The 10,753-nt window shown below is 36.9% G+C and overlaps 3 protein-coding genes across 3 annotated transcripts; all 3 read left to right on the forward strand.

The window, feature by feature from the left end:
- Positions 1-372: 372 nt before the first annotated feature.
- On the forward strand, positions 373-4,299 carry LOC117632314 (transmembrane protein 184A). Its single transcript, XM_034365755.1, has 7 exons — positions 373-610; positions 771-1,114; positions 1,696-1,769; positions 2,072-2,221; positions 2,574-2,859; positions 3,071-3,304; positions 3,412-4,299. Exons 2-7 carry the CDS (start codon positions 959-961, stop codon positions 3,775-3,777), a joined length of 1,266 nt encoding a protein of 421 aa, XP_034221646.1. The 5' UTR covers positions 373-610; positions 771-958; the 3' UTR covers positions 3,778-4,299.
- Positions 4,300-5,722: 1,423 nt separating this feature from the next.
- On the forward strand, positions 5,723-6,401 carry LOC117631673. Its single transcript, XM_034364950.1, has one exon. It carries the CDS (start codon positions 5,843-5,845, stop codon positions 6,239-6,241), a length of 399 nt encoding a protein of 132 aa, XP_034220841.1. The 5' UTR covers positions 5,723-5,842; the 3' UTR covers positions 6,242-6,401.
- Positions 6,402-9,281: 2,880 nt separating this feature from the next.
- Positions 9,282-10,088, forward strand: LOC117630568. Its single transcript, XM_034363272.1, has one exon. The coding sequence runs from the start codon at positions 9,282-9,284 to the stop codon at positions 10,086-10,088; it is 807 nt and encodes a 268-aa protein (XP_034219163.1).
- The last annotated feature ends 665 nt before the right edge of the window (positions 10,089-10,753 follow it).

Raw genomic sequence — 10,753 nt, forward strand, 5'->3', positions numbered from 1 at the left:
AAGTTTTTCTCTCTAACACTATTTAGAAGCTTTATGAAGCACTTTTAATCCTTTTAAAAGCATTTCCAGATATGCTCTATATGTATTTTTTTTAACGAATAACCCTATAATTGAATACTTCAAAAATAAATGATTTTAATAATTAAAATAAGAATAGACCTCACAAGATTGCATAAAATATTTGAGGAATACATAGGAGGATACTGCAATTCTAGAATTTTATAATTCTATATCTGGGGTCAGTTGGAGTTCGATTGCCAACCAATTCTGGACTGACTCACACTATTTATGTTTAAGGGAAAATTAATATATATTTAATTAATTAAATAAGGGGCATTATTAGGTAACGTTAAAATAAAAAATTTTTAAAAAAGGTTGGAGCTATTTTCATAATTTTCATGGTGTATTTTGTTGATTAGTTGTACAGCGGGACTGGAAGGGTTCCAGCCAGTAAAGCATTTCCTGAGGCCTTTGCTTCTTCCTCCTCCTCCTCCTTCTTCTTCTTCCTTTGATCTTATCGCAGGCGACGGTTTCACATCTCATTCGCAGATCTTCAAATTGACCTTCACGCCTTGACTACCTAATTTTTAGTTCTTCTAACGCTTCAAAGGTAAAGTTGCCTTCCAGCTTTCGCCTTCAATTTGTCTTCCCAATTAAATTCAGTCAAAACCCTTTTTTTTTTTCGGCAGCCAATTAAACGGAGATGTTCACCCATTCTCGATTCCACTTTTTTTTTTCTTTTTTGATGAATTTATTTTCAACGGTTGCAGGCATTTCAAGCAATTCAAATAGAGTGTGAGGGTTAGGGTTTACGAATTCCCCACCCTTCCCTCACTTTGATGGAATTCTTCATCTTCTAACAAGCGAAATATTGCGTAGAGATATTGATAAACACTTCTGCTCAGGTTTTGATCATTGACTAGCTCAAAGGGGCTTGGTTTGATTAGAGGTTTTCAAAATGGCGGCATCGGTCCCAATCTACCTGAGCATTGTCGCTTTTTTCTGCACTGTTGGAGCCATAGCTTTGGCCATTTCGCACATCTACAGGCACCTCATGAATTACACAGAACCTACTTATCAGAGATACATTGTCCGCATTATATTTATGGTCCCAGTGAGTATTTAATTCGAAGAAAACCCCACCTTGAAATGTTTATCATTTGGATTTTATCATACCCAAATTTTCTTATCAGTTTCGTTGCATAGCTTTTTAGAGCTGCGGTTACATTATTTCATTCGACTTTTGTGTGAAGTTAACTGAATGAATTTCTGCTTTGTCATTTACTGAGTTGTTGGCTTGTCAATGTTAATCATGGAGTGATGATTATCTTCTGGTGCTGTTTTCAATTTCCTTGTGTTGTTTTCTCTTGAGGATTGCTGCTTGCATATGCTATGTATAGATTGTTTATGCATGAACCTTCTAAGAAAATTTCCAGCATAATTGAAGGGATAAATGAACAAGACGAGGGTGTATTGCAATAGAGTGCTCCAGGACCTTGTAGTTCCTGTTGGTTCCACCACTTCCCCACCAAAAATTGAGGAGAACGGCAGTTTTCTGTGTTTTTTTTTTTTTTTTTTTTTTGGTTTCCTTTATTGTCTTGGTTTTGAGACATTTTAGAGGTCACACCTTGGAAATGCTTGTTTTTGTTGATTTTTTACTTACGTAACCAATGTGAACTTTATTTTCCTTGACAGATATATGCATTGATGTCTTTCTTATCCCTTGTTTTACCTGGGAGCTCAATCTACTTTAATTCCATCAGGGAAGTGTAAGTATTTCTTTCATTTGTATGAAGCTCCCACTGTACATGTAATTACTAAATATTATGTTCCTTCTCTGCCCTTGTTTCCCTTGTTTAAATAAGAATGTAAAACGGGGAGAAAATAAGGTGAGGAGTATTTCACCATTTTGCCCTTAACGTCTGGCTATGAGGGTGACCTCTTGTGGAGAGGGTTTTGTGAACCCAAGGGCAAATTTCCCCCTCCCATTTGCTACTTCTCTCTCTCTAACCTGTTTATTACAAGCTGTATCTTTTATCCTCATGCTATTGCTATTTTCTTTCTGTTTCAGTTATGAAGCGTGGGTCATTTATAATTTTCTGTCGCTGTGCTTGGCATGGGTTGGTGGCCCAGGATCCGTTGTCCTAAGTTTAAGTGGTAGGATTCTAAAGCCTTCGTGGGTTCTGATGACATGTTGCCTCCCTCCCATACCTCTTGATGGGTGAGTTCACAATCTATGCTTAATTTGCCAATATCTGCAAGCCAGGAATTTCTGGTGCAAGAAAAATCACAGAATTCTATTATTATGTGGGATTTTTTTTTCCCTCTAGTTAAAATATCTGTGTACTATTTTCAAATGTTAGCAATGCTCTTGGTCTTTCATGTATTACTTGTAAATAGCCTTGTTTTTATTTACATATATAAAATCAAAATCTCTACATAATAGGCAGAGCACTGCATATCTAAGGAGATCTCTGGAAAATATGGAGGTTTCTTATATAACAATATGTCATAATGTTGTATTTATGAGAGGATTCTTTGATGAACTCATATACTTAAAACTGTTAATGCAGGCGCTTTATACGTAGGTGCAAGCAAGGCTGTTTGCAGTTTGTTATACTGAAGCCCGTATTAGTTGCCGTTACACTCATACTTTATGCAAAAGGGAAATATGCAGATGGAAATTTCAGTCCAAATCAGTCGTACCTGTATCTCACTATTATCTATACAATCTCATACACGATGGCTCTTTATGCTTTGGCATTGTTTTATGTGGCTTGCAGAGATCTGCTTCAGCCATTCAATCCAGTTCCAAAGTTTATTATAATCAAATCTGTTGTTTTCCTCACTTATTGGCAGGTAAACATGTCTCACTTTATTAGTGGCAAAATTTTTAAAGATGCAAACTTTGTTTGGTGTCTTGTGTGTTAGCAAATTGCACTTAGTTGTGGGATCGCATGCTTATGCATTAAGAGCAAAAGATGTAGAATGTTTTTTTTCCCTGTTGATAGGGAGGCCCATATTGCAAACTTATTCAGTACGTTTCTGACTCTTATTGTCTACCTTTTAGGGTGTGTTGGTTTTCCTTGCTGCCAAATCTGGATTAATAAAGAATGCAGAGGATGCTGCTCAATATCAAAATTTCATAATATGTGTTGAGATGCTAATTGCTGCTGTTGGTCATCTATATGCATTTCCCTACAAGGAGTATGCTGGTGCAAATATTGGCGAGCCTCGAGGTCTGACTGGAAGCCTTGCACACGCCTTAAAATTGAATGACTTTTACCATGATACAGTCCACCAGGTGAGCCTTTCAAATTGTTATTTCTGCCATGGCCTAGCATAGATGGTTATCTTTCTCTTTTAACTTGGCTCAACCTTTCTGATGAGTATATATATATAACTGTGCAGTTTGCCCCTACCTATCATGATTATGTACTCTACAACCATAGTGAGGGTGATGAGGGAAAGAGGAAGTATCGGTCACGCACCTTTGTGCCGACTGGCCCAGAAATGGATGCTGTCAGAAGGAACAAGCACATGTTTGGGAACAAGATAGATGACATACAGCTTTCCAGTCTCTCATCCTCTAGTTCAAGCACTCCCAATAACTCTGGCCCAGTCTCTGATTCTGCAAATTCAGATGCAATGAAGTCTTCCCTGCTTGTTGATACCTCAAATGCTTCATCAGTGCCATATGACATGTCACTTATTGACTTGGACTTGACCAGCTACCCCGCAAAGGTTCCTTCAGCAAATGAAGGTGGTACTAGGTGACAAGAACAGACTGTGGTAGGCAGTTATGAAGAATGTTCATACCAGGAAAGAAGTATTAAAAGGGTTATGGGGTTTCGGTGAAGCTTCATTTGCTTAATTGTGTGGTGATATTGGTGTTGGTATACTCCATCTACCTCTCTTCAGTTTGATGCTCTGTCATCACAAACATCAGGCTTCCCACTGAAATTGTTTTCAGTGGCTTGTTAGTTCAGTGTGCATTGTAGATACAGAAAATCTAATTGTCATACTTGCTAGATCACAATAGGAAACATGAAATTAATTTTTTTTTTTTTTTTCCTCCTTTTTTGGTTGCCCAATGAAGAGTTCTGTTGCTTATTGGATTTCATAGACTTGATATCGAAATTTTTTTTCTGAGTTGGGCCTTGGTACATGGTTCGTCTTGTTGTTCCTTTTCTTTTTTCTTGCCAAACAATCAAGGAGATGAGAGAGCAGTTTTTACTGTAGTTACCAATAATGATTTTACCTGTTGCATGGCAGTGCAATCAAAGATGTTTTGATGTACTTCTATTATGTGATGCTGTAGGTTTGACTATCCTTTGTTATTGAAATGATTGATTGAGGTTCTGATTCTTATATTTGATTAGGCAAGGATGATGCAGACTGACAGTGCTAAAATGCTAGTCTGGCAACCATGACTATCAGGTTTTTCGTCACGAACGAAAGCGATAGTCTTCTGGATATGATTGACTATTAGTTTTTGTGTTTGCTGAATTAGCTTAGAATTTTGTTTAGTTTGCTGAGGTGGAGCAGAAATTTCTTAAAGAGCCTTAGACGCTAAGTCCTCCCATGACTCTTGGTGCATCTGGTTTGAAACTTGAGATGTTGTCATGAGCACGGGAGTTGAAAGAGCGACTGTATAAATTGCATGACCTACTTATAATTCATAAATAGTAAACTTGTAAAGGTAGAACATGCAAAATGTATGGGTTGGTTAAGACTTACATGCATTGATCTCTTGTATAATTGGTATTGACTAACTTTTTATTAACTATTGGGGAGTTAATCTATTCTCTCTATTTGGTGTTGACCTTTTATAGTAATCGTTGGACAATTTTCTCATCTCACGCAAGTCACCCAGCAGCCTTGGCTTATCTGTCTTACTCTGTTGCTGCTTCTTCAAACAACTCAAAGCTAGTTTTATAATGGCATTTTTTAAAGTATTGAAGTTAGAACTCAACTTAGTTGGGGATTAATGCTCAAATTGCATAAACTAGTCCTATCATCTACATAAACACTCCTAATGAAGTGAAACCTAGCTATGTAGAATCCACTTGTTAGGCTATTATAGGGTTGTTTTCCTAAAAAATATATATAATTAAGTGTAATCGGTTGTATATAACAATGTATTTATTTCTCTCATAATTGTGTGTAGTTGCAACGTGATGAGAGAGATAGACACAATGTTATATAGAACCAGTGACAGAAAAGTTTTTTCTCATATACGGAGTGCTGATTAGAATAACCTGAAAAGATGATCAAGTTGGTAAAAACAAAAAAGTTGAAGGATGATGGCATCATAGCATCATAGAACCTAACCATCCCATTTCTCTCATGCAATAGCAAGAGTGAAGGAAAGAAAGAAAGTCCAAGAAGAAAAGGGGAAAGCCAAAACACAAAAGGCACGTGACCGTCCATCTAAAAAGACCATGAGCTTATCCGACTAACCACGTGTTAAAGTAAAAAAATTACTATATAGGATTGGAGAGAGACAGAGAGAGGGATGCTAATTTAGAAGAGAAGAAAAAGCAATGAGGCAGCAAGCAAGCCAAGCAGTCCTGGCTAAGCCAGCTCCTGTGGCGGCCCACTGCTTGCTTGCCCAACTTATGACTTAACCAACACAGGTTCGTAGAATTTATACACTTCCAGACTCTCAAACCAACCATCCCTTTATATTTCTCTTTAAACACCCCACCCTCCTCTTCAACCTCCATCTCATAACTCCTCTCACACACCCAAAAGAAAAGACAACTAAGTCCTCTCTCTCTCTCTGTTTCTGTCTCTGTCTCTCTGTTTTCTCTGTTTCTCCCTCTGGCTAAGTTCTTCAATGGCCGGCCTGTGGGGACAGAGCATTCACCATGTGGGCCCAAACCCATCAATCAGTAGAAGTAACTCATTGAATAGCAGCAGCAGCAGCGGCAGTGGGTGCTATTACAACAGCTACATGGAGCTGAGCAGCAACAACTACACGATGATGGAGAAGAGGCAGCTTTTTCTTAGAAGCTATCAGTTCAGCAGGAAGAAGAGCCTGACAGAGAGGATCAAAGGGTCTTTTTGCAAAGCCAAGAAGGTCATATGGCTGAGGCTGCGTTCAGCTCGGAAGCTTAGGAAGTTGGTCTGCTTTAGACTCAGATATGGACTTGCCTACCGGAGAAGAAGACTCTGCCGTCTCCTGAACAATTACCACCATACCCGCAAATGCAATAACTCCTACTGTTTCTGGTAGAAGAAGTACTAGTACTCTTGTAATTTCTTTTTTTTTTCCTTTTGGTTTTCTTTATTTTAGAAGAAAAAAGTGCCAAATTTTGGTGTTGTTCCCACGAGGTAACCAGTTATATACATGATGATTTCCATTCTCTTTATTTGGTGATCTAGTTGTTAATGTCGATGCTCTTTTTTATTTCTATTTTAAATTTTTAAGGGTGGGGGTAGGAGGAATTTAGAAAAATGGTTAGTTTTTTTAGTAATTTTGGGTAATTTATATATAATTGGTGTGAGAATCCCAAAATAATAAAATCTTAGTTTATGTATGATGAGATTGAGAATCTCAAAGTAGAATGGAATGGATACCATCTTCTAAGGGTTTGGTTTCTGGGTTACACCAAGTTTGAGGTCCATTTTTGGCTTGGAATAAGGCAGCTGTTGGCCTTAGCAAGGAGGCAAATGGGAACAAAAATTTGTGCAATTCAATCAAGTTGAAAGTTTGAACTCTCAAGGGAGGGCAAAACCCAAAAAGGTCAAGCAGCAGCTCAAGGATCCAAGTTTGAATGAAAGATGAAGCAAAAAAGTCATTGTTGGGGAACTGTGACTTTTGCACCTTGCATTGCATGCTGCTCCTTAGACTGTTTAAAGTCCTGTTGAAATTGATCACAAAGGCAATAGCTTTTACCCTTCATATTCTGTTTACACTTTGCCCCTTTGTCTTTTGCTTTTTTGGTGAAAACCCTTTTTTCCTAGTGATCCACTGGTATTGCCATCTCCACTGTTGCTTGCTACACATTCAGATTATTAGGGCAAAGTGAGGTTGAGGTTGATTGGTATTTCCGTCACTAATTTTATGCAGGATAAATTAATAAGAGCCAACCAGACTATGTGACTCAGCCTTAAGTGTTCTATAAGCTAGACTGCTTACCGTATTAAATTCCAGCTCATCTGAGTTAACCCTTTTTCTTAATCATGATATTCTCTATTAAAAAGTGTTTTACTGCCAAGATTACGCATAAAGATCTAATCTTTTTAGTACATTTTTTATTACTGGCAGAAGAAAGTGGCATGGTTGAGCATGCTCTGTTCTTTATATAAATATATTATCACGGCATGGCTTCATTGCAAATCAACGTCAGATATTGGTGGAATATATGAATTAATAAAATGAATGGGCTAGATTAATCAATATTTTTCTACATTCCGCAGCAGCATGACAGATGCATAAAAGGGTTTTTTTTTCTACAAAGTGCTCATCTTTCATCTTTATGGGTTGGCTGGGTTTGCAGAATCTTTCATTTCAGATGCTGATCAAGACAGATCCCATTAACAAGTTGAGTTGGGATGCAATTTTTAGGAGGGATATAATTATTTTTGAGAAAATGAGATAAAAAAAAATTAATGGAATTAATACAACATTGTTTTCATGGACAAGACAACTCATCATCAAGATGAATGTGCTCAGTTGACAATTTACTCAGTGGAAAAAAGAAAAAAACTTGCGTAAGAGGGCTACTTTAATCTACTAATCTAACTTAATATTTTTTTGATTAGTTATTTATATAATTGTCTAAGAATTACGGAAAAAAGTTTATCGCTTTCTTGTACGTGTTTGCTCATCATCAGGAAAAATAGGGTTTCTTAGAACATATAGAACATATATTAATCTTTGGAGACGAAGTCAACCAGATTTATAAAGTGACTGCATGGCAACGGTAACATACTTGCTAAGCAAAATGAGATGTGGAAAGCTCTTTATATATTCGTTTGACTCTAAATAGATCTGACAAGAAGGTTCTGCAGACTGCAACAGGAAGCTTAATTATCTAGCTGGATAATGTAGACAGAAGCAAAGTCATAATTTTTAAGATGGCATGAGCCATGATGAGGCACCTGCATTTCCTTGTTCCAGCCGTACTAATATTCCTCTAGTTATGTTCCCAATATTAATTCATAGGGGAGGATATTTAACTTGTCAATTAATCTTGAGGGTAGAGACAGATGTATTTCCTTAATCTCTGCAATTGATTAACAACTGGGTTTTTCTGACCAAAAAAATATATAAATTAACAATTGGGTTTGGCTCCAGAGTATATGCCAAGGTTGAAGATTACAGTACGAGCTATTTAGCCTATCAACATAATTAACAAGCTCATAATTTAATGGTACTTTTCTTCTTAATATGGAAAGAAGTTCTAAGTTCGAATCCCCTTTTCCGTGCAACCTTAAAGCTAAAACATGATAGAAAGCTTTCAAATTTGGATGACTACAGTTTAGGTTTGGCCGTTGACGGCACGATATGAGAGAGACCAGAAGTCAGTTAACAATTGGTATCATGAGAGACACCAAGTGGCTAATTGTTTGGTCTGCTAAACTTTACAGAACTAAAAGTTGAGAGAGAGAGGGTTTTTTTATGCATCCTGATTAGACGGTGACAAGTAGATTTTTTCGGGACTTTTCTTATTGAGATAAGCGATAGTGTACTAAACTCACATACATTACACAAATATTAGAACTCGAATTCATGACTTTATTTAAAGAAATAAAATACTCAAAATCATTATACTAATGGATCCTTTGCAGTAACACCGAACTTGTACCTTTCATTAATGCTCTAATTCTAAGCCTTTTTTTTTTTTTTTTGGGTCTAGAATTCTAGGCCTTCCTGTGGACTATATTGTGAAAATTTCAGATAATTTATTTCTTGGGCTTCTTCCCTTCATTTAGGCCAACTACTGTGGCCTTTCAAATTTGATCCCACAGAACTGATGAAGGCCCAACCAATATGGTGCAGCTTTACTTAGTCAGACCAAAATATGGTGCACAAAAAACCAACATGACCCCTTAATTAAACAATTGCAGTGGATATAGGCTGGAGATGTCAAAGAAAAAGGAGTGCAGTGTGGATGTTGGGTCCTCTTCGGAACCAAGAATACGAAGTTCTTTTTGGATAAAAGTTTGGTCTCAAGAGGTACCACAAAAAGTCTTATATTTTAATTGGAGAGCTATTAAAAATTATCTTCCTTGTATATCTAATCTGCTGAAAAGAAAAATAATTTCAGATGACTCCTGACCCATTTTGTAATGTGAATTTTGAGAGTGTAATTCATGCTTTGTGGAGTTGTCCTAATGCCCAAAAAGTTAGGAAAAAAGTGTTGTTCAAGGAGGTTTTTACAAGGCTACACTTTTCCAACTATGGGGATTTGTTTGAAGTTGTCACTACGTATCTTTCGAAGTATGAAATGCGCTTGTTTTTATATATCTGCTGGAATTTATGGCAAAACAGAAATAAAGTTGTTGTTGAAGGTCGTTCTTGTGCACAAGAAGTGATTTTCAACAGAGCTCATTACTTGGCTAATGAATATGGAAGTCTTGTGAAGGGGGAACCTAAATTAATTATAGAGAAACCAACCAAATGGTCTCCTCCTCCTGTTGGTAAATATAAACTGAATGTTTATGCTGCTTTTATTCCTGAAATAGGTGTTGGTGGAATTGGTGCTGTTGTTAGAAATGACAAAGGGGAAGTGATGGCGGCTATGACCTTTCCTCTTGCCGTTGCCACCTCACCTAAACATGCAGAGATCATGGCGCTTCACTTCGGGATGAAATTTGCTCGAGATGCTAGCTTTTCTTCTTTTCTAATTGAGTCTAATTCACAAGGAGTGGTAAATGATATAAAGAAGGATGAGGAAGAGTCGTGGGCATCAGATGGGCATCTTATTGATGATATTAAGAGGAGTCTGCAACACTTTGAAGATGTTACTATCTCTTTTAGTCCAAGAGGGTGCAATCAAGTAGCTCATTCTCTAGCAAGGCATGCGTTTAATTGTAATACTATGGTAACTTGGATTGAAGAGGTTCCCCTCTAGTTGGAATCAATTGTAAAAGATGACATTACTGTATCCTCTTAATTGTTATCAATGAGTTCTTTTTTCGCAAAAAAATAAAATATAAAAAATTAAAAAATTGCCAATGCCCAACCACTATTTTCTTCAATGAAGGACAAATTAGACCAACAGATCATAATCTTGACTTGATTATGGACTCATTAGTATCAGATGAGTAAAGAATCAAGTAAATCAGCTTTTGGCTAAAGATCACAACTGCAAACTTCACTTTCTTTAGCAAATGATTGGCTCTGATTTTCAACCCTAACATGGACATCAATCATTGCACATGCCTGTAATATTCCTCTAATCATATAACAATTCCTCCATCTCATTTTAATAAACTCAAGAGAGCAAGAGAGCAGCTTACAATCACAGAGGTGGTTATGTATGTGGTGGTAGCCATGTGTTAAAAAGCAGATATACAAGGCATTATATCAATGTATCTATCTCTCTTCCTCAGTGCAGAGTATATTGGGCTAAAATATGAAGGCAGCCATGTGTCATAGGGAATCTTAATGTTACAATGTAAGTAATATCAGTCTCTTTCTGTTACTATTAGGTGTTTGAATGAACATTAAAACCAGAATCTTCATACATTGCCTCCATTTAGCCCCCACTAGCTCTTCCCCTTTATATATTTGTAA

Source organism: Prunus dulcis, chromosome 6, assembly GCF_902201215.1.
Source record: "Prunus dulcis chromosome 6, ALMONDv2, whole genome shotgun sequence".
In the NCBI taxonomy this organism is placed as follows: Eukaryota; Viridiplantae; Streptophyta; class Magnoliopsida; order Rosales; family Rosaceae; genus Prunus; species Prunus dulcis.

Coding starts and splice junctions, on each gene's coding strand:
- LOC117631673 (XM_034364950.1), top strand. CDS start 5,843: ATGGCCGGCCTGTGGGGACAGAGCATTCACCATGTGGGCCCAAACCCA.
- LOC117630568 (XM_034363272.1), top strand. CDS start 9,282: ATGACTCCTGACCCATTTTGTAATGTGAATTTTGAGAGTGTAATTCAT.
- LOC117632314 (XM_034365755.1), top strand. CDS start 959: ATGGCGGCATCGGTCCCAATCTACCTGAGCATTGTCGCTTTTTTCTGC. Junction 2,860..3,070: donor TTTTCCTCACTTATTGGCAG/GTAAACATGTCT, acceptor TCTACCTTTTAG/GGTGTGTTGGTTTTCCTTGC. Junction 3,305..3,411: donor ACCATGATACAGTCCACCAG/GTGAGCCTTTCA, acceptor ATAACTGTGCAG/TTTGCCCCTACCTATCATGA.